This window comes from Epinephelus lanceolatus, chromosome 19 (assembly GCF_041903045.1).
Source record: "Epinephelus lanceolatus isolate andai-2023 chromosome 19, ASM4190304v1, whole genome shotgun sequence".
NCBI lineage: Eukaryota > Metazoa > Chordata > Actinopteri > Perciformes > Serranidae > Epinephelus > Epinephelus lanceolatus.
In genome coordinates, this window is record NC_135752.1 from 24665737 (window position 1) to 24690034 (window position 24298).

The window sequence follows — 24298 nt, forward strand, 5'->3', positions numbered from 1 at the left end:
TTGCCTTTGAACCATAATGCTCCGTGGGCCACTAATGAATCAGAATAAATGCTCAAATGTGGCCTCACATTCACTATAATGTGGGCTGCCTGCTTGATCAGCTCAGTGCGTTCAGTACAGCTGCAACAGCCCAGTGTAACAGTTACATACATTCACCACCAGCACATTCGACAGACCTGAAAACTAAACTGGCAAAAATACGACTCACATATATAATTTATAGTGTTTGATAAAACGAAAAGGCTTCATAAAATACTTTAGAGCTGTGATGTGATTTATTTTACATGAGGATACGTTTAAGTAACGCTGACAAATTGCCGTAAGTGCGGACCGGAAACAGAGCTACATTTACTAGCTTTCCAACATGGCGGCTGAAGGCTCGTAGAATTTTGTTTTGGGGTAACATATTACGGATTATCGTAACATTTAGGTCACCTATGAGCTATTTGGCTCTCAGATAACAATTACTACACCTTCATTGAAATTTTTTAGCTTAGTTAATTTGTTTTCACGAGTAACTGGGAGATGTATCGTCGCGGAGCGGCAAAGAAGGACCACAACAACAAACCGGTGAAGAAGGATGTGAGTGACAGTGATAAATACGCCGACCTCTTGGTGTTCGGATATGCCTGCAAACTGTTCCCAGACGACGAAAGGGCTCTTTACCACGAACATGGAAAACATCTTATCCCATGGATGGGGGACAAGAGCATCATGATTGATAGGTCGGTTGAACAAACTTAGACCGAAACATTATGCTAACCATCTATGCTGTCCGTTAGCCTGTTTCACAATTCAAGGGACCACTTGGAGTTTGTCTTGCAGAAGCTTGGAAACACCTGCAACTGGCGACGAGTGTCTTTAATTCCTTGCCTGCTAACTTGTTTTTGGATGTGCTGAACTGACAACAAATGGTATCTGAAGTTTCTAGAATAGCATGTGAAGATGCAAATCCTTGCCAGTCTTTGCTAACGTTAGCCACGATGCTGAAGCATCACTGTACACCCAGTAGCTAAGTTGTTAGCTGAAACTCCTGCAGTGTAACGCAACACTGAAACAAATGGGGTGGACAAGGTTTAATAGTTTAAACAAAAAGTAAAAGTATTCATGTAGATAGGTTTTGTTGCAGAGCTGTGTCTATATGAGTGCATTAGTTTTGCCGTGTACCTCCTAAACTGCCAATTATGTGTATTTTAGAGACAATAAAAGCATTTCAATTTCATATAATTTAAGACAACAAAGGTTAGCTTTTAGGTGGGCTTTGCATCTTGGCATGTTGGGAGAATTTCCTCTGGAAACTTTTACTCCAGACATACACTATAGTAGAGTAAAATAGAGGTCAAAATGGAGTATAATGGAGAAGATGTTTCCTTCTTTCTGTCATTTTCAGATTGAGATTTGCAGAAAATACCAATATGTACACAAAGCAAATGACCTGTGCTGATATCCACAAGGCCAGAGCAAATTCTAACCAAGACTAAAGTTACGGCACTTAAGGTGATTCAAAATGTATCTCAATGCCAATGTAAAATATCAGGGTTTACCAATTAACAGAAGATTTAAATGTACTTTTCTTTGTGGGTGACAGGGTGATGTTTTTTTGCCACCTCCATACAGAAAATATAATAAATTAATCTTAAACTATTGAGCCTTTAAATTGTGCATTTATTCTTTTGAGTCACCTTGATCTGCAGTGGCCCAACTTGTGTTTCATTTGTACAGCATTTGTATGTGTGTCTTTATCACATAACCCAGTTTCTTCCCCAGCAAGGTAGGCTAAAGGGGTCCTGCCAAACCCCGAATGGCAACCACAGCACCCCATTTCTTTGTCTTCGTGAAGAAACTGCAACTGAGAAGTGGCGTAGAGGGACGAACCCTGGAAAATGTCGTCCATTTGGGTTCTTGCGGATAGGTATTTATGTGCTCGGGTTTGTGTGAATGTAACTCTCTTTGCAGATGTAGAAGTAATGATGAGTGTTACAGGGGGGAAATTGAACCCTGTAAGGTAAGAGGCGAGTTGCTTTGTTTGTTTCTCTTTTGTTTTTTGCTTTTGATGTAGGGTTGTTGGTTTGTAAGACTTGTCAAGAAGGAAATAGCTGCAGGGAGCTTGCTAGGTTATCCTTAGAGCACTATTGACAATTAAGGCCCAAGGTTAGTGCATAATTTTGTTGTCTGTATTATGAGAAATTTTCACAACTTTCAGTATTTTACAACTATACTCATGACAAACTAACAGAGGTAGAGCATTTTTCAAGTTATAAATTTTGGGTTTTAGGTCCCCCCTCATTTGGTAAGTAGGTCCATATTGTGTATAAAAGCCTTTGTCGACTCCCTTCTTTCTAATTCTTGCTATCATCCAACAGATACGATGGGCGTGGTCACTTACATGACCTTTCAGAGTATGACAGCGGGTCATGGAATACATCCTACCAGCTGTCGGAGGAGGAGGCCAGGATTGAGGCGCTGTGCGATGAGGAGAGGTACCTGGCTCTGCACACTGACCTGCTTGAAGAGGAGGCCAGACAAGGTGGGCAGGGTGCTAGTTTGGATATGTAACACACACGTGGCACATCTTAATGTCAGTCTGTCCTTATTAGGTCATGTCGGATGGTTTCAAAGTAAATATCTGCTTGTTCTACATGTATTTTAAACAAGACGTGAGAACCTTATCATTATGTAACTTGCACTACAGTTAGAAATTCTGTTTACTGTGTACAGTAAGTGTATTCTGTGCACGTATGCTTTTCTAAAAACAAAAAAAATCACACTATTTATCGACTGTTCAAATACACAGAATGGAAAGACCTCTGGTAAGAACATAACCTACAAAAATGTGCCTTAAGACTTGTTAAATTGCTGCACCACATATCTGTGTTGTTTCAGTGGCATATGGTAGCAAACAACATAAACAGCTACTATCCTACTGGCATATTGTTACAGCACTTACAAAAGGTCTGATGCTTGCATTCCAGTGGCAGATATTAATTCCCCACCAGCAGCAGTCTTGTCCCTTGTACGTATCTGGCAGATACTGATCCTTGCAGGCAGCTCTCACTTTGGCTTAATATGTTTGTGGAAGCCAAGGTTGCAGGGCAAGCCATAACGAAACACAAATACTGCCAACCTGGCGCAGCCGCATTGCCTCTGTCAAATTGAAATGCTCCCAAATCTTTGACACTTTGTGGTGTTTATTTCTGCCTTTATTACTGATGTCTCAAGTTAAAATGTTCACTTTTCTTCTTTGTGTTTGAGTTGATGTCCTGAAATGATTTAATCTCAGTGTCCTCTTTTAATGCTTCCCCCACGGACTAACATCTATCACCAGTATGACAGACAGAGTACAGCAACTTTGACAATTTCTGTGTACGTCTATACATCCAGGCTTCTTAGCAAAATTTTGATTTTCCAGGATGGATTTTCGACAGCGTTACATGCCTTTCTAAAGCACTTTCAGCTTTCCATCTCTTTAAAAAAGACTGGCTTTGACTCTGAGCTCAACAGCTGCCATTTCTATGGAAATTACTTTCAACTCTTCGATACTTGCATCTCGGTCGTTTTACATTATAATGAAACAGGCTGTTTTGATGACAAAGCACCCTTCTGAAAGACAGACTTAATGACTGTAATTGAATTAATAAGCCACAGTTTTATGTGAAATATGGTGTCTTATGCCCAAACTGACAGGACAGAATGAGTCAGCTAATGATTTGTGTCACACGCACACACTTACGCACTTGCTGCAGAGGGTTCATCCCCTAGACTAGTTTGCCCTTGAATTTGGAGGCCTGACCCCATTCACTCAGGCTATTACCCATCTGTCCAGTGAAGGGACAGCAGGAAAGCATTAGAAATATTGATATTTTTAGTGGCAATTTTACCCTTGCTTCTTTAATAAAGATAGAGTTCGCCATGAATTTCAATAGAAAAGGGGTGGTGTCTGGGGCCAAATAACCATGTATATTTATCCAGTGACCACTAAGTACTTCTCTTTCAGTCTTTTCTATTGATCTGTGGGCCAGTGCAAGGATTTGCCATGACTGAGAATGAAATCACATGGCATCAATCACAATATTATTATTACTATATCATAATCATCAGTTATTATGAGAATGAATGACTGTAAATCTAAAGTTTACTGCACCGTTGCTTACATTGGAAAGAACTGTCCAGGGGTCTTAAAATTTAGCCATTAATCAAGAAAGGGATCCAGTGTGCATGCTGCTTGGGATACCAAATGGCTTCATTACTGAGAAATATGAAGAGAAGTTTAATATGCAAGAAAATGCATACGTCTGAATTAGATAACAGAAACAGAAAATGTTTCTTCAGATCACTTGACATGTATGCGGAATTCTAAAGACTGTGTATTTCATAGAACATGGGAGCCTTTTATGTCCTATATAGGATTGAATATCTCAGCTATTCTTACCTGAGGGTTTATGTAGTATGGACTTTTTTCTTTTTTTTAATATTATATAATGCCTGACTCTCTTTCATGTACAAGTGCTTGTATTAGTGAGCCGAGTTGAGCTGTTTTGTTTGCATGTTTTGTATGTTTGTGTGTTGTTTTATCTTGGAAAATCAATTAACATTTCAAACAAAATCCAGGGTTCTCAGAAGCATCAGTGCGTAACAGGATCTGACCTCGATCTGACCCAACTACAAGGCGTACTCTGCAAGTTTGAGCTAAATGGCTCCTGTAGCTAGGTGCAGTGTATATACAGGGATGCAGATGAGTGAAATCAACAGTTGCTCGCAGCTAGCCAGAATGAACCCAGGTCTGACCTGGATTAGCAAAGCAGTCGGTACCATTCGACCTTCTTCAAGACCTTCTTGTGTGTGACTCGTAGGGTGTTTTCACATATAGTCCCTTTTAAACAAACCAAAGTCAGTCCTCTTAAAGTGCACCAAAAAGTGGACTAAAGGACTCAGTTCTTTTTGTGTTCACATTGTCAATTCATTTGAAAAAGGACCCACTTCTCTTTCTGATCCACGCTCTGATGGGGCCTTAGTTCTCCTTCCGTTCACACTATATATAATATATTTTTACATAGTTTTGTCTTTACTTTGACGTGCCCCTGCAGGGCAGTTATGAAGCCCCTTGCTTTCAGATGAACTTAAAATTCGAGGAAAACCTTAGTGTTTCTGTGCTGTAGACTGTTGCCGTTTGATGTATTCTACATTCCACATCTGGAGATGTGCAGTATCTTTCTTGGACCAAACTACTGCTGGTCTTGCGTCCTTGCAAGCATCACAGGCTGACGTGGTTCCGTCTGTTTTTTCAAGCATCCTAGTGCAAAAGCATTTGATCTAGAGAGTTGAACACAATGGCAAAGAGCAGAGCGAATCTGGAGCGCTTTCTGTTCGCAGTGCACAGGTTAAGCAAACCGCACCACAGACTTGGGTGGTCTGAGTTCAGTTCACTTCAGAGGGGTTTGAGTTCTCTTGGAGTGGAGTCTCTCTGAGTCTGCTTAGTGGGCTGAAAAGGACCAAGTGTGAAAACACCCTTAGAGGTGCTTGTGTTTTTTTCCTGTATGAGAAGAAACTAGGGTTGTCATGAGAACCAATACTTCGGTACCAAGTCGATGCCAACATGGAAAAATACGTCAGTACCTGTTTGTTTTTTTTGGTACGGTAAGTACCAGGTACAACTTTGCCTTCAGCACGCCATGTCGATTCCTGTCGGAACTGACGGGGGCAGTATACGCACGTCAGTCTGTGCCGAGGACGAGCGCCGAAGAATGCCTGTTCGCCATTGTCTTTGCTAGAAACAATGGCTTCTACAAGAGATAGAGCTTAGATAGAGCCCAAAAAATCCAGCCCGACCCCACCCGAGCCCGTGCATGTTCTGTCCAAGGCCCGCCCCGCCCGTCCCTTTAACTGTAATTATGAGCCCGAGCCTGGTTTAAACCCGACTTTTTTTAAGGATACGAACGTGGACATTGAAGGCTGACTCTCGTCTTTCTTTCCATGGCAAGCCTTCGTCATGTTTGTTTGTTTGTTTAGTTTATTTTCAGCTTTCAAGTATAAAACACAATTACATGTTCTCCAGGGCTACATCAAAATGGAAAATCATGGTCAGTCTCTGCTTGCTGATTTGAATTGATAATCAACATTGTTGTAAATGTCTCTCCGTTGTGTGTTTTCCACAGAGGAGGAGTACAAACGTCTGAGTGAGGCTCTGGCTGACGAAGGCTCCTACAATGCAGTGGCCTTCAAATACAGCGCTGACTACTATGACCCCTCTCAGCCCACTGAGGAGGAGGATGCTAACAGGGAATCTGGTGAGAGCACATCACTCACAAACTTGACTAAGGAGTTCAATAGTTAGACACTCTGAGATACTTTGTAGCAACTACGTGACAAAACCAGAAAAGCAAAACACTTTACACAGCTTTTAATGGTACAGCTAACACTGCAGAGGACAGGACCTTGCAGAATGGTGATTTGTAAATGAAACGTCATTAGTCATTCAAAGTCATCACGTTACTGTATGCACGATCATGTCCTGGTCTTTGATATACCCCTTCTGTCCTTGACACGCCTGTTGTGGGATCTGTGCCATGTCTATGTTTTTAGCTGCTTAACTTTTGAATTTTTTTTCCTGCCGCAGCCTGCTGTGAAGAACACAGCAGGTCTGTCTAATCCATTTCTTTTTCTTTTTTTTTTTTTTTTTTTTTTTTTTAAATATTGTAATCCATGCGACCATCTGCAGATACACGCCCTCCAGGGGTGCTGCTGACGTTGAATTTCTGCCTGCAGAGCACACGGCGAACGTGTCAAACATATTTGAAATTTCACATTTCCTCCCCTGCAGTTGTAGTATTAAAATAATTACAATTTTTTTAGCCATGAGCGGAAGGAGGTTTGACATTTCGACTGCTAATCACCTGTGAACAGCAGCGTCAACTTCGGCTGTCATGCATCCATATCTGACTTGACGCACACATACACACACGCACACATACACACACACACACACACACACACACCTACAACTTTAAATATTTGATGTAGGGTTTGCTGGAAGCACTTTGTCCCAGTCAGCCAGCGGCCTGAAAGAAGCAGACTAGCTGCCTCTGTCTCTGGGGAGATTGTAGAGCCGAGTCCAGAGTATGAATACATCTGCCAGTAGAATTTGTCCTTTGGGAGTAAGCCAGCAGGGGTCATCATGTCACAGCGGCCGTTAGCATCTTGAGCTACTGAATCCCTGCTACAGTTATACTTTTTTGTTCGTCGTCAGGTTTTGTCCTTCACTTCTTTAAAGTCTTCAACTGTATCACAAATCACACCCACCACAGTGCAAATGGAACGCCTGAAAGAAAGACTGTTTGGGCGGACAGATACAGAAACACGTAATCACAATATTAATCAAACAACTGACACTATTGTTGGCTCATAAATGAAAGCCAAATAAGATGTAAGGCTAATTGCAGTGTAAGTTCTCATCTGTTGTCTGTCTAAACATGACTAATGTAGTTCGCATTGTTAACCTTCCTGTTAAATCCTGCACTATAGTAATTGTTACCCAGTCATCTCAAAATACACCCAATAATTTCATATCCTGTCAGAAAAGGGAACTTGATTTGAATGTGCAGTATATTTATCAGCTGAATTTATTTAAATGTACCCAATTCACCTGAAATCCACTGTTGGCACTTCTATTCACCTCCGTGTCCCTGTATGCAGCTGCCGAGTCAATACGTGGCCATACTGTTGCTTTGAATAGAGAGGCACTTTATAAGTTGGTCACAGGGTAACTGGAAATGGTGCTGGACTGCCTTTAAAAATAAGAGTACAGACATTTTAATGGGCTGGTTTTAATGTGAGATAACGAAGTTTTACATAATACACCACTTTAGAATTAGCAGCCAAATACAAGCTAGTCAACCATGATAATAATCCTGTTATATAACTGAAGCGATGATCAAGAGCATGTCTTCTTTCAAAATTAGGGCAGAGCTTGGAAGGCTGTTATATTATCACTAAATTGGAGCTGGGATGTGACATAAGATGGAGTGAACACATGGATGTTGTGTAGCATTCAGGCCCTGCAAGAGAGTGTGGGAAGACTGGCTTTTCTCCTCTACAGCTGCTGTGTCGTAAATTAAGGGGCTTCTCACTTTTATTGCTGTGCAAACTCCCCACAGTACAACATTAAAAATGTTAATCTCGCTTCCACCTGACCTGTATATTTTTATCAAGTGCAGATGAAGGATAGTGGATGGAAAGTGTGGTGTTTCACAGAGATGTATTTGTATAATGGATGGAATTTCATGTTACTGCTCAACTGGGTCTGTTTCCAGCAGGGTTTATTTACCTTTTGTTACAAATGACTAACAAGAGTTAATCTCATTTGTTTTTTTTCCTACCGTCTCTTCACTTGGACAGAAGAGGCAGAGCCTGAGGAGAGTGAGGAACCGTACGTCGCTCCCCCAGGGCTCGCTATCCCTCCTGATGTGGAACTGGTGAGTATTAAATATCCATCTGGCTTACTGTTGTTGAGGCCCTATTGTGCTCTTATGCTCAGTATTTATACACAGCATATAAACATGCATATGTACAGTGGGTTTACACAATGACAGGGATGTGTGGAACCATTCTCCTAGTGGCAGCACACAGTGCATGCTGGTTCTGTTCAGCTTGATCCCGACTCGCTCTGACCTTGTGCAGACATAGGCAGTGATAAACTCACAAGATCAAGGCGGCTGCAGTTTCTGGAGCCAGGCACAGAAATTGCTCTTCACTGGCTGCAAATTGTTCGGGTCTGATAAGGAATGTCTGGCTTTCCCTTGATCTGAGAAATGTTGAATCAACAACATAATGTTTTATTAAAAGTCTTAATTACCATTAAATTTAACAGACTTAGACTGGTTTTGCCACTGTGAAGGTTCAGCTAACAGAATAAATGTGTGGTTGATGGCATTGTCTTCCACTCAGAGAGGCTGAGAACATCTAGTAGCTCACTTAGTGCTTAAAAAAAACATGAAGTGGTATTAAACTTTTGGTCACAATTGTGATATGAAGACCGTAAAAATAAGGTGTGAATATGTGAACCCTGCCAGTCGAAGTATATGACAGTAATGGAAACTGTCTTGTCCTCTTTCTGTGTATTTTGAATATTGGGTAATGTTTCTAGTTGTTTGGTTTGAGAGGGAGAGACAGTAATTACGTTCAGACAGCCTGTTATTACAGCGGCAAACTGATGTGATGGCATGCCTTGCATGAGAATTCTAAATGTAAATCTAGATGTATATGTAAATGTATGTGTGGATACTGATGTGATAATCACAGAGGGCCTATACAGTGTTCCAGATCCACTAGATCCTGGGTCTTTAACAGGGGGTTAGGGAACCTGAGGGGGTTCTCAGGGTTACTGCAGGGGGGGCACCAAATTAATGTTACTAATATTTACATGATTTCAACATATTTTGCTTTTGCAACAGCTTATTTTTTATGAATGTTTCCTCCCTCACCTTGAAAAGCAAATATAGGTCAAGACTGCAGCCCAAGGCTGATATAGCCCTCTGCCTGATGACCTCCATCTGCCCAGTTTTATATACTATTTTATACAATATTCTGTGTGTGGTTGGCGGCCCCTGCTTTGTCTCTCTTTAAGCTGAAGGGTCCTTGGACTAAAAAACATAGAAGACCCCTGGCATAGATGAACTGTCTTGGAGGGGTGGTGTGGACCAATTAATTTCAATATACAGTACAGGCCAAAAGTTTGGACACACCTTCTCATTCAATGCGTTTTCTTTATTTTCATGACTATTTACATTGTAGATTCTCACTGAAGGCATCAAAACTATGAATGAACACATGTGGAGTTATGTACTTAACAAAAAAAGGTGAAATAACTGAAAACATGTTTTATATTCTAGTTTCTTCAAAATAGCCACCCTTTGCTCTGATTACTGCTTTGCACACTCTTGGCATTCTCTTGATGAGCTTCAAGAGGTAGTCACCTGAAATGGTTTTCCAACAGTCTTGAAGGAGTTCCCAGAGGTGTTTAGCACTTGTTGGCCCCTTTGCCTTCACTCTGCGGTCCAGCTCACCCCAAACCATCTGGATTGGGTTCAGGTCCGGTGACTGTGGAGGCCAGGTCATCTGCCGCAGCACTCCATCACTCTCCTTCTTGGTCAAATAGCCCTTACACAGCCTGGAGGTGTGTTTGGGGTCATTGTCCTGTTGAAAAATAAATGATGGTCCAACTAAACGCAAACCAGATGGGATGGCATGTCGCTGCAGGATGCTGTGGTAGCCATGCTGGTTCAGTGTGCCTTCAATTTTGAATAAATCCCCAACAGTGTCACCAGCAAAACACCCCCACACCATCACACCTCCTCCTCCATGCTTCACAGTGGGAACCAGGCATGTGGAATCCATCCGTTCACCTTTTCTGCGTCTCACAAAGACACGGCGGTTGGAACCAGAGATCTCAAATTTGGACTCATCAGACCAAAGCACAGATTTCCACTGGTCTAATGTCCATTCCTTGTGTTTCTTGGCCCAAACAAATCTCTTCTGCTTGTTGCCTCTCCTTAGCAGTGGTTTCCTAGCAGCTATTTGACCATGAAGGCCTGATTCGCGCAGTCTCCTCTTAACAGTTGTTCTAGAGATGGGTCTGCTGCTAGAATGCTGTGTGGCATTCACCTGGTCTCTGATCTGAGCTGCTGTTAACTTGCGATTTCTGAGGCTGGTGACTCGGATGAACTTATCCTCAGAAGCAGAGGTGACTCTTGGTCTTCCTTTCCTGGGTCGGTCCTCATGTGTGCCAGTTTCGTTGTAGCGCTTGATGGTTTTTGCGACTCCACTTGGGGACACATTTAAAGTTTTTGCAATTTTCCGGACTGACTGACCTTCATTTCTTAAAGTAATGATGGCCACTCGTTTTTCTTTAGTTAGCTGATTGGTTCTTGCCATAATATGAATTTTAACAGTTGTCCAATAGGGCTGTCGGCTGTGTATTAACCTGACTTCTGCACAACACAACTGATGGTCCCAACCCCATTGATAAAGCAAGAAATTCCACCAATTAACCCTGATAAGGCACACCTGTGAAGTGGAAACCATTTCAGGTGACTACCTCTTGAAGCTCATCGAGAGAATGCCAAGAGTGTGCAAAGCAGTAATCAGAGCAAAGGGTGGCTATTTTGAAGAAACTAGAATATAAAACATGTTTTCAGTTATTTCACCTTTTTTTGTTAAGTACATAACTCCACATGTGTTCATTCATAGTTTTGATGCCTTCAGTGAGAATCTACAATGTAAATAGTCATGAAAATAAAGAAAACGCATTGAATGAGAAGGTGTGTCCAAACTTTTGGCCTGTACTGTATGTATTTATATACTATGTGTGAGCACCTTATTTTGAAAAGCGGACTTCAGTACTATTCTGATGGGATTAGTTTTACATAGGGATGTGGTCTAATGTCAGTTTACTGGAGGATGTCTGTAATATAAATGTCCGATTTGCACAGGACAAGAAATCTCCCTAATTCTACCAGAGATGGGAGTGGTAACTCTGTTTGCGCCCTGGCGTCACCTCCCTGTCGGCATGTGCGTGCTACGTTGCTTCCTGTATGTGTAAAAGTAATCAATGATTAGCCCAATATGAAATACTGCCCATGATCAGGATTGTGTGCACACAATGATTAGCAATATGGATTTATATTAGGCCTACCTAACACAACCAGAAGTCTTGTGGCTCTGAAAAGTGCTCTCTTCTCAACCTTTTTGATTGGTCTCCCACGTAGGGCTATGCAATCATTAGAAGAATGTCCACTATCACGACTTCCAACAACACCGAATGCTTCCTCAAGTGCCTCCATCATTGAATAAATGCCAAAAACTAGTTGTAAACATGGAAAAATGGTTGTAAAGAGGACGTGACGAAATATTTACTTACATTTTTACAGAGGATCGCGTTCGCACGGGATTAATATTACCCGAGGTATTTTCTCCGGACCGTTTTACAGAAGGTAAAAGTCGCTGTAAATTTTACTGACGTTATCCGTAGTGATTACAGAAATGGCGTGTTCGGACAGGACTAAAATCCCTGGTAATAATTACTTTACCCCACGTCTCCACGTTAAATTAATCCCATCCAAAAAGGGCTAAAGTTCCGTGTATCGTAGGCTGTTTCAATCCATTGACCGTAAAGGTCAGAATACAAGTGCACTTCAACTTTAGTGGCAGCTGGTTTGACCACGGAGATTTGAGTGACAGCTGGCTTGACTGCAGTCTTTTCCCCAGTCAGCTCCTGGGCTTTTTGGGTGGTCCAGAGGCAGCATCTGCATCGCATGGCTGCCAGGTTGATGGTGTTAGTCTTCCTCAAAGAACTTAAACATTTTTGTCTGGTTCAGGGTTTTTTGTCAGATATTGTTTGGTTCTTGGAAGTGCATCCTGCTGCAACTCCATATGGTACAACTGTAGCCTTTTAAAGATTAAAAAAACTATCAAATGTTAAACAATCCGATGAAATAATAACACCGCAACATTCAGAAATGCAGTGCTTGAACTATAAATGGTTGACAGACATTATTTCAACCTTATATGCAGTGACAATTATAGGAGACTGAGGACAAGCTAAATAAATTGGTCTGATAACATTTTTTAGAACTGGGATCAGGATGTGTTCACAATGTTAATATTTCTATATATTACTGTTTGAGGTGATGATCCACTCAGATCTTGAAAGATCTCATCATTAAATGACAGTCTAATCAATATCTATTCAAGCATTTGCTATGCACAGTTACACCTCTTTTTCTTTCCCTTCAAATGAAAGGTTTATGTATTGTATAAAATTATATGTTGTTACAGTTCTGCTACAAAAGAGCAGACATTCTCTGTATGTAGAAATATACATGTATACATACAGGCGAAGCTTCACATTGACATAACAACAAGCGGGGGATAATAGATTGAAATTTTTAAACTCTGTCGCTGTTGCTTTGTTCCATCTGCTGTTTTTATGTCTAACAATCTTCCCCGAGGACCAGGCCTGTCCACAACAGGAACCCTCAACGACCCCTTTCAGCTGTCACTTTCTTATGCATGAGAGCAAAGACAAGCTTTAATGTTGACGTGGACTGTGTCCATATTCAGTATATAGCATGCTGGGTATAAAACAGCCAAATCACTCTTGTGAATACATGCAGAGCATAACATAACTGCCGCACATGATATGCATATAATATTAATGTCGACTCTCTAAGTTGTGAGGGAATATCCTTCTGTCTGAAAACATTTCAGTGTCGTCTATCTGTCGTTAGTTTGAAAGACTATTCACATTGGAGTAGAGCTGTACCCATCTCAGAATGATGTCAGTTGACTCAGCTTTGGCTCTTCAATATGAATACTCATCAATTTTTCTTTTTCCATGAAGAGTTTGAGAGTTTGAGCGGGCTCAGCGGGACGTTAAATGTGACAGTATTCATGTATTATAGGAAAGGCAAGGCAAGGCAGCTTTATTTGTATAGCACATTTCATAGACCAGGGCAATTCAGAGTGCTTTACAGAGCAATAAAATATAAAACCTAATAAAGGATACAGATTTACAGTAAAAGAGTGAAGAAAAAAAGATATAAAATGTGGAATGAATTAATTAATTCATATTGTAACCAAGCTAACTGTGCTAATGATGGACTGGAAATCTGCAAAAACATTTTTTGCCGACACTAGACATCAAACAAAAGCCAGAGGCTGTGTGCTTCTGAACAGAAGAGAGAAGATAACGTTACCTTGGAGCCTTACGATGCAGAGTCTCTGTATCCTGTAGCTGTCTGTACCAAAGAGAAGCATGAAAGTCAAGAGTGCTCACTCTGCAGCAAAGTCTTACATCCCCAGAAGTAGGGGTGTGGCATATCATCTCGTTCATGATGTATAATTTTTGCTATTCATATCGAGATATTTCAACTTGTTGACATATTGACGTCATACCATTACCCATGGCAACAACAAGCTTGGTTGAAAGCAAAATTATTACCAACTCCACAGTGGTTCGAAAAAGAGGGGCAGCTTCAGTAGTGTGGAATAAACTGTGGCGTCCTGAATGTTTTATGAACAGCCCCGGACTTCTCAGACTCTTTTCGAAAGTTACCACTCAAAGGGGACTCAGTCAGCGGCTCCTCTGGCAATAGCACAGCATCTCTCCTTCCCCTCTCTCTCCGTGCACACACGGGAGTCAATGTCGTCAAGTGATCACTTATTTTGTTGCAACTTTGTGTTCTTAAATCAGTAATACATACATACAACCAAAAAAAAAACCTGAGTGCTCGACTTCAGGCAGACTTTATCTCAGTTGACTGAGAGGCCTCCAAGTGATGATTTGATTCTCTGACTTTCAAGGGGCAGCCTTATATTGGAGTTTTCATTTTGATATTTGATAGTTGTAGCAGAGAATGACAGGCAGTATGTGGAGAATGCACTCTTGGGCCAAAGTCAACCAAGGCATGATGCATGTCATGCTGACTAACCAGGATGCAAATATCAGTAGTCTAACTGCAGTATACATGCAGGAACTGTTTATTATTGATTTGTTTTTCTGTTGAACTATGATATCAGAGGAATTTACCTTTACTTGATAGCAGACAGTGGTCACAACAGAAAAAAAATATGTGACAAGAGGGAGATGATATGCAGCAAAGGTCCCAGATCAGATTGAAAAGGATGCCATAACTAATGGGCATTCACCTCAGCTGACGGGGCCAAGACGACTCCTCTTTGTGTGGGAATGAGATAACAAATGGCTGTAAACTCCACGTTCTGTTCTCAGGGTGCTGGCATGCTTTATGACCGTTACTCGTTAAGTTATGTTTTGCTTTGGGTCTTGTTGCTCGATTCTAGGCGTGGCAGAGGATGCTTTTTTGGTGTATATCACATCAACATAAAACAAGTATAACACACCCCCTTTTTACCTAATAGCCACGTCCATAAATCGGAGTGCGAGAGGCCCTTGTATGTCAAGAAGTCCTTGGCAGCTTAGAACACAATAATGGTCTGTTAGTGTTGGACACTGGCATCTTTCTGGCCGCTGTCCTGAAAAGTGGTATTTATTATGACTTTCATCTTAATGAGATATGTGTGTTCTTTTCAGAGATTGCTGCACTTCTCTGCACTCTCTTGGTAATGACAATGGTTAATCATTAAAAGCACACACGGGGGACAATAATGAATGAATAATGGACCACTTCTTGTTCCACTGACTTCCACCCCATGTGTATTTTAAGAATTAATGTCATCACAATGAACATAAGAGTGCCCGGCATGAAAATGCCTAAGAGACAAAATGGCTTGTGTCCTTGGTATGAAGAAGCCCTTCATGAACTGTGTGTTGCATTTTAATGTTATGTGCGGCTGTCAGGTACACTCCCTCTTGTGTGTCGTACAGGTCATTATTTTTCATTACTTTGGCTTGAGCTTCAACATAGCTTCTACTGGACATTTTTCCTGTTTCTGCACATTAATTTTTTTTTTTTTTTTCAGAAACCAAGAAATTTGTTATTCAGAACATGTATGCTCTTTTCTCAATTTTCTTTTTCTTTTTTTTTTTGCAGCCGGCAACCATTAAGACCCACAACATCATCGAGAGGACAGCCAACTTCGTATCTCAGCAGGGGGCTCAGTTTGAGATCGTCCTGAAAGCCAAGCAGTCCGGTAACTCCCAGTTCGACTTTCTTCGCTTCGACCATTACTTGAACCCTTATTACAAACACATCCTGCGGGCCATGAAGGAAGGTCGATACAACCTTGGCTCGGCCAAGAAGCAGGAGCAGTCGCAGGGTGAGTTATAAAACGCAGTCACTGAATCCATACGTGTAATTTCCTCATACAGACACTACATTTGCAGACTCAACAAGTGTCATGTACTGTATATATTGTAGGAAATATCACATCTATAATACATGAGCAATCGAACATAATTATACAGTGAGAAACATTTACTCTGCATTAATTATATGTTCATACACATGTTCACTCCTTTCTTTGCTGTCTTGCTGTAGAATCCCACTCTGATGATTCAGATGAGGACGGGGATGGCAGTTACCTTCATCCCAGCCTGTTTGCCCCTAAAAAGTGCTCTCGCCTGGAGGAGCTGGTGAAGGTAATGTAAATAAAATATAGGCCACCCAGTGTGGAGCTTTACCTGTTGGATATAGTTGCTACTTTATATTGTGATGCTCTCCTGCAAAACGCATTTTAATGAGGCAAGAAAAACAACCAGGTTTTGTTTCGGGGCATTTAAAGGCAATCCGGTGGGTTTTTACATGACTTATGTAGCTTAAAGGGTAACTTAGGTATGGACCCTATTTTCCCATGTTTCTGTGTCTAATTGACTAATGGGATCAACAGTTTTCTAAATTGGTCTAGCATTGAGCAAATGAAACAGGCTGCAGTGTAACTGCTAAGGGCATTTGTACACTGTCAATTTATAGCCACTAAAAGTGCTTGTTTTTGGAGCTGACATGCTCACACTAGTATTTTAAGTGTCTGACAAAATTATGGAAAGGATCCCATTCATGGATCGACCTTTGGGGAAAGACTAAGGTCCTTTTGATTAACCAGATACAGCTAAAAATAGCCATCGCCAACCCCACCAGACTCTATTTAGATAAGCAGTAATTTTATCATCATAAAACACGCTTCATTCAGAGTCGACAGAAACAAAATAAAACTCACAAAAACCATATTGGTTCGTCTTTGCACTGTTCCAACAATCGCCAACTGTGGTTTGGTTGAAATAAACACTTAATTCACTCTGTTAGATGTAAATATGCTGGCTCTACACAAGCTAAAATTAGTGTTTATCTAAATAGAGTCTGGTGGGTTTTGCGATAATGATTTCAGGACTGTTTCTGGTTAACTTCCTGAGACCCAAGCTTTTGTTTGGTATGCATTTTTAATTTCTCCTAGCTATTTGGGATCAGTAGGACCTGATTAGTGTAAAAAATTATATAAACATTGTCAATGATAATTAAGTCCTAATGACTTCCTAATTAACAGTGTCTTAGCTTGTTAGTGTTACTAAAATTAGTCACATTTGTATTCCATATCAAACTACAAACATTAATCATGAATAAACAAGTTTCAACCATAAAATGTGATCAAGTTATGGACCATGTCCACTTTTGTGTCAGGATCAGCTGCAGACCGATTTAGCAGAGATGGCCGCCATCTTGGTTTTACATGGATTAGTGCATTGTGAAAATTATTCTTCTGCATGTTCACCGACAGAAACCTTGTTACAACTTCACTTCCTCCAGATAGTCAAGTTTGATTGTCTCTTCAGCGCTCTGCTAGGGCCACTAGATGGGACAAAAAAGTGTCCATGAACGAGGACAACAGATCTAAATTAAGGAGAATGAAGTATAATGTCAAGTAAACCCAAAATGAGATGTCCTTATATGAGGACACAGGGTCTCAGGAGGTTAAACAAAGGGATCTTACTCTTTAACAAAAAACAGGATCTTTGTAGGGATCCTTTCCATAATGTTGCCGGACACTTAAAATAATAATGTGAGCCTGTCTGTGGCAAATTCAAACACTTTTAGTGGACTTAAATTGATGCTTCATAATTGCCCCAGCTGATTATAGCTGCTGCCGGCTTCTCTGCTCTTGCTCAATACTGGACCGATTCCAAAACTTGTTGTTCCCATTTGTCATTTAGTTAGTTACCTGTAGGAGAATGGTTTTCATTGGATAGTGACCATAGTGTGAACATCTAAAGGAGTCGCATGGAAAATGCAATGTTGCGAAAGTATTCTACAGTTTCTAGGTGGTAGTCGACCCCTGTCTTCCAGGTGACTGAGATGTACATGCTGTTAGTACTGCCTGTGTCTATTACTGCAATCTCTAATAACTATATTCTGTTTCCTTGTCTTCATGCTGTAACAGTTTTTTGTTAGTACTTTCATGTGCATTGTCAGGAGAACAGCCATTAGTCTGTGACGGAGCGGCAAGAATGGAAGCATGTCTTTTTTAAAGAAACATAATGAGCTCCTTTTAATAGCAAGCTGTCTGACAGTTGCCTCCCATCAAGAGGGTTTTCCTTTTCAAATCAGCCACTCTAATTTGCTCTTAATGATTCATATTTCATATTTTATGGGTTAACTATTAAATTCTGTATGCAATGCTTAAATATTGCACAACATTTTAAGGTGTCTGACTTCATAGAGGTTTGAATATTTATATGTATTATATTATTACTGTGAAATGGCTCTGTTTCTGATGATATGCATGTGTTATGATCTCAATGGTTTGAGCATTCCTACACAGAAGATAAATAATTGACTGGTTTTACCAAGCTGGCCTTCTTCTTCTGCAGCCTTTAAAAGTAATGGACCCAGATCATCCTCTGGCAGCACTTGTACGAAAAGCCCGACAGGAAAGGAATGGCGCGGCGACAGTGGCAGCTGAACCAGAGGAAGTGACAGACCCAGCTGCATCCACCACACCAGCGCAGTACACCGCTGATCGTGAGTATATATATATATATATATATATATATATATATATATATATATATATATATATATATATATATATATATATATTTTTTTTTTTTTTTTTCGTTGAACAAAAGACAAGTCATCTTCAATTTATGAGGACTCCGCCAGGCTTGATCACATGTCGGGTCTGGTATACTTTATTTTGTTGTCTTTACTTTTTCATCTTCATCTGTTTTCCCCTCGGCCAAGTACGGCTGCTCTTGTTTGTCCACCACTGAGCACAGAGCCCTACTGTGCCCGTATTAAAACTGCATTTTTTTCTAAGAGTTCTGTTGACCACAGAAAACTGGCATTTGACTTCTTCCTTTTGAGCCATTTTCTGCTTATAGTGTTCTGCTACTGCTGGTTGTTCAACACAACTCCCCACTACTTAATGCTGCCCATAGTCTATGATAGATATGGGGGTATTTTTAACGCCTTTCAGCAAAGTAACACTGAGCTTGCAGACCACACCTGAAAACCAGAGGACTGGACCTGAACCAGCTCTCAGGTCCACACGTTCTAGTCCACCTGGGTTCTGGGTCAGGTCAGAATTAAATGAAAAAGTGTCCTTGGGGCGTGCAAAATTTCAGTTAGACCTGCCAGAGCCGGAGAATGTTTGATTACATGAGCAACACATATTGCACCTCAAAAGGGGATCAAAATGCAACAAATAATTGACTTGAATGAATCTTAATTTTGTTAGAGAGTTTATTAATAAAAATTAAAGCATACTCATTATAGTCCCACTCAAGAATTACACTCACACGCTTTGTAAAATGCCTAACGGACAGTAATTTAACGTGATATACCAGACTATGAACAAAAGGCAAAACTTACACACTGCCCAAAAAAATTGAGCTTAGTGTTAGTTCAGGCAGGACACGAAGTCAAGCCCAGCTCACATCCCAGCTGCATCAGCTGATCTCAAACAGCCCAATGAACTGATGGAGCAGCTGATTGATGGAAGGGAGTCAGCTGATAGATCACATGATTCCTTTCTATGCAACCAATTGGTGAATCTCATTCAGGGTGCTCTATTTAAACTGCTCTGGCCTGCCTACTGTTGCTGCTTCCTCTACAAGCTGCTTTGCAACCCGCCTCCACCCCAGCTCCTCCTTTTCATGCTGTGTCTGAGTTATCAGTGTCATTTCTGTTTGTCACTGATGCTGCCCTGTTCTGTTCCTGAAGGGTCTTTGCTGCTGTTCTCCCTGCCTTAGGCTTTCCATGTAGGCGCGTGGAAGGGCAGGGAGGTTTGCTTTCTCTGCCTCAGGCTCACCTCATTTGCACATGGAAGGGCAGAGAGGTTTGCTCTCTCCGCCTTAGGCTTTCCATGTAGGCACGTGGAAGAGGCTCTCTGGGCAGGCCCGAGGAAAGGCAGAGAGGCCACAGAACAGAGCCATACTGCCAAATATAATACTGCAAATGGAAATGAAGTTGACTAAAGTGTTCCTGACTGAACAGCAAGAAATGCTCCCATGAAAAAAGTTAAATCTTTGAAAAGTGAGTTTAAAGTGCAACACAACAGAGAAAGTCTTGTCTTTTTTGCATGACATGGACACAAGATCATTGCTCTCTGTCGCTGTCATCAATAGGCGTTATCAAAATCAGAAATTTTCCAGTCTTACACCTAGCGGCAGTGTTTTAGTACCAGAGATTGGTAGATTGGTCTTGGTCTGAGACCAGTCTCAAGATCATCTTTTGAAGGTTTAAGTCTCGTCCCGGACCACATTTTTACCCAGTCTTGTCTGGTTTTCAGGCCAAGACGACTTAGGATTTTAGCTCAAGACAACAAATACGGGGATATTGCTAAATTGCCTGTATAAAAAAGAGGTGCTGAATAAGATTCCTAGTGTTTGATTGTATTTGTATGCTCATAGAAAACAAAGGAAGATTTCCACACATGAAACCTCTGTAAAACCTTTTGATTATTTTATTACGACATTTCTCATGATACACTTATAAATACACACTTATATACAGTATGAATGCCAAAGATGTATTAAGAGGAATCTTTATTTGTTTTCTGTGGATGATTTTATGGGAATGTGGATCTTTCAGATCAGTTAAAAGAGTGCCTATGATTTGCATGTTCCACATTTTATCATAGAGTGTTATGCATTGTAGGCGTCACACTGGTTAGGCTTGGTCTTGTGTTGGTCTCGGTACAGTCTGGTCTTGGTCATGACTTGGTGACAGTTTAGATGGTCTGGACCAAAACACTGCAGAGAGGCTGTGGCTCAGAGGTAGAGCGAGTTGTCCACTAATCGGAAATTGGCAGTTTGATCCTGGCTCATCCAGTCCGCATGCCAAAGTATCCTTGGGCAAGATAAAATCGCAAATCGCTCTCAATAGCTGTTCCATCGGTGTGTGTATGCGTGTGAATGGTTACGGAGTAGCAGGGGGCGCCATGTATGATAGCCTCAGCCACCAGTGTGTGAATGTGTGTGTGAATGGGTGAATGTCACATGTAGTGTTAAAGTGCTTTGAGTGGTTGGAAGACTTTAAAAGGGCTATACAGTCCATTTGCAGTCCATTTACCATTTAAAATTTCTACTCAGAATAACACCATAGGTCTTTCTGATAGTCTATGTTAAAATGTTCCTGAATGTAACAGGGTACCTTAATAAGCACTTGAACCACAAGTACTTGTCCATTTCGACACAGAACTTTATAATTTGTATTATTATAAGCTACTTTATAAAATCACATGAATTTTACTAACATTATTGTGGCTAATGTAGTGCCTTGATCATTCCCGTACATGCAGTGTCATCTAAGATGACCTTTTGAAAATAATGAAAATGACATTTTTAGAATCGATGACATTAAACAATAGCACCTTCATTAAATTCAAAAGAAAGCCTGGCGTACATACTGTATGCATGGCCGTATGCCTATCCGTCAATGATGAGTCACATCCAGACCCACTCGGTGTTAGTCATCGCACTTCTGCTTAAGTGATTTTTTTTCCTGTATGCCTTTATCCCCCTCTGAACCGCTTGCTCAAATAAACACGTGGTCATTGGCCCCTGCTGACCCATGATTATTTCCTTGTCCATTACTACAATTTTTTCATCCCAGAGACAGTTGTGGAGGGTGTCCTTTGACCTGATCTGTGCTGTAGGAACAGGGCTGTTGATGTTAGTAAATTGCTTGCGGATGACCTAGCTGCTTAATGCCGATGATATGCATTGCTGCTCATAATGGGGGCTGTTAATTTGCCCATCCATGTAGCTATGCTACACTTGGTCCAAAGAGAAAGCCTTCCGTTGTCCTTTGAACATTTTGTTTGGCCACTTATGATGTAAATATAGGGTGTGGATAATAAGCCGCTCCATTACCCCTTTTGTACTGGATTCCCTCCCTTAATTTAGTATATTCAATCACTCCCTCTGACCCTAATGGATACAAGTATGCTAAGCGCCAAACAAGAGCAGCTCCAAAAACACCAGCGTGCTTCAACATTAAAGTCAATTTATGAAATGCATCTAGCGATCCAATCATCTATCTATCATCTTATCCATCTCTCTGTCTGACCAAGGATTCAATTTAATTTCCGTTTCGGCCCTCCACTTACACATCTTAAGTCTTTATCTCAACTGTAGCACATGTCAAGTTTGTAAATGAAAGCTCCTGCTGTGGTTTTCTATTTTCCTGACTAGAGAAAATTGAAAATGTCATTAAAGTCAACCAGCTCAGTGACTAATGTGTTAATATCACACTGTCTCCACTTTGACATTGACCATTTATTTTGTCCCTGTCCCTGCATTGCCCCCCCCTCCCCCCCTCTTCCCCTCTCTTTTTCATTAAGAGTCTTTGTAATACAAATCCACTGATAAGGGAGATGACCCACTCACACATAGGTCATATCTTGATTTATACGCTCTTCAATCTGCTGATTTAAATTAATTACTGCGAAGGACATATTAACTGCAACATAAAAACATAGCTTGACGGTGAACAGGACAGCACAGCACGTAAAACAGCCACAACACAAAGCGAGCTTTAGCAACAGAAGGCCTATTAAAGCCATATAATGAACACTTAAACACCACTCAACTGTTGAGGTCTGACCACAACAACCACACTGATTTGCGGCTGTCCAGTGACCAATGTGAATGCACTTGGCCTCCACTCTTAGGAATGCTTTTCATCTGTGTCAAAACATTGACTGCATATAGAGACGGACGATGCAGCTCTGCCATCTTCATGATTTGGAGTCAGAGTCCGCGCTGAGGCGATCAGGAAGTAGAGCCACAGCAACGAGTTCCTGCCAATACATTCGTCCAAACCAATCACAAGCAGTAAAATTGATTGTGAGCACAATGACTGACCCACACAGCTTTCAATCATGACATCAGACCCCATTTTTATAGCATCAAATAATGAACACTTGATCAAAAATCGGCGTGATATGGACTAACTAAAATGACAAAAATCATCCTTGAAGAAAACTTATTTGATGTGTACTTTGATATTTTAGTTTGGCCCATGTCCCATCTACTAACATAGAGGGGAAAGGGTTTATGTCCCATACTGCAGCCAGCCTCCAAGAGGTGATCAAAATGTCTTGGCTTCACTTTTGGGGAGCTGTCATGTCTTTCATCTTTGGTCAAAACTAAGAGCATGGAATCTCAAAGCAAGCTCTTGCAGTAGCGCTTAATACGTTTGGTTTGTTTCAGGTTTTTTATATCTCAGTTATGTATCATATTTGCAGATTGCTTGCCGGTGTATTCAAACCCTCCACAAACAGCTTGCATTCACTGTTTATTTACAATAACAAGACACAAACCATTGGATTTGGGACAAACTTAAAACCTCGAAAGGGTAAAATTACTGCGGCCATAAAATTCTTTGTCTTTGTCCACCTTTTCCTGCCTTGAAGATGTAATTTCAGCACAGTGGCTGAGCACAAATGTGGCGTTTTTGTTATTTATAGACTCAATAAAGAAGCCTAGATTCTATTTCCAGTGGCAGATGACTTTCCCCTGACCTGTTGATGTTCTTCACCAAGGTTGAAAAAGAAAGATCACCATGACAGGACTCTGAAATGAATTAGTAAATCATCCCATAACTCTTGTGAAAGCACCATAATTTCACCTCCTTAACAATTGGTCTTCCCACTTTTCAGCCTAACTGTGCAGAGGATCGACACAAGAGCTGTACACTGTAAAACATCACAGCACCATACCAAATGTTGCCTCGAGCTCACTGCAGAGTTCAATCAACAACTGTGATAGTCTCAACAAAAACTGATCACGATCCTCTTAAAACTAGTGTTTATTGTGGAAAAAGGTGGCATTGAAATGTGCAGTTTATGTCCACACCACATGAAGTTCAGGAAGTCTTTGTCCTTCATCATGAATTTCTGGAAGGAAATCGATGTAATAATTTCCTCCTGATTTCTTCACAGCTAATGCCGCAGCGATGTACTACGGGTACTACATGCTCCCTGATGGAACGTTCTGCCTGGCCCCGCCTCCCCCTGGCATAGATGCCAACACCTACTATAGCAGTATGCCCTCAACTGTCATGGCTCCCCCTACATCTTCTGAGGCTGTGCCTAGTCTAGCAGCTACACCCAACCAGCCTGAAACTATCACCATGGCACCACCAGCTACAGCCCCCTCTCAGGTCACCAGCTCTGCTGCTTCTGCTGTTGTACCAGAAACCAGGTAGGAACTAAGTGACATCCCTAATGCCAATTTCTCCTGAAAGTTTTAGTGACTTCTAAAGTGTAATTGAATTTTTTGTGTTTTTGGTATTTTGCTTTATCAAACATCAAATACTATGAACCATTT

General features: G+C 41.0%; 1 protein-coding gene across 2 annotated transcripts in view; it reads left to right on the forward strand.

The window, feature by feature from the left end:
- Nucleotides 1-389: 389 nt before the first annotated feature.
- sfswap (splicing factor SWAP) overlaps nucleotides 390-24298 on the forward strand; it is an 82215-nt gene continuing 58306 nt past the window's right edge. Inside the window, exons 1-8 of one of the 2 annotated variants that reach the window (XM_033646908.2) lie at nucleotides 390-725; nucleotides 2364-2527; nucleotides 6153-6284; nucleotides 8392-8468; nucleotides 15564-15789; nucleotides 16011-16111; nucleotides 18332-18482; nucleotides 23911-24172. In XM_033646908.2, the coding sequence (XP_033502799.2) occupies nucleotides 526-725; nucleotides 2364-2527; nucleotides 6153-6284; nucleotides 8392-8468; nucleotides 15564-15789; nucleotides 16011-16111; nucleotides 18332-18482; nucleotides 23911-24172 (1313 nt within the window). In that variant the 5' untranslated portion in view covers nucleotides 390-525. Of the gene's footprint in view, nucleotides 726-1744; nucleotides 1913-2363; nucleotides 2528-6152; nucleotides 6285-8391; nucleotides 8469-15563; nucleotides 15790-16010; nucleotides 16112-18331; nucleotides 18483-23910; nucleotides 24173-24298 lie in introns of those variants that run through there. The other variant, XM_033646909.2, reaches the window with a different exon arrangement.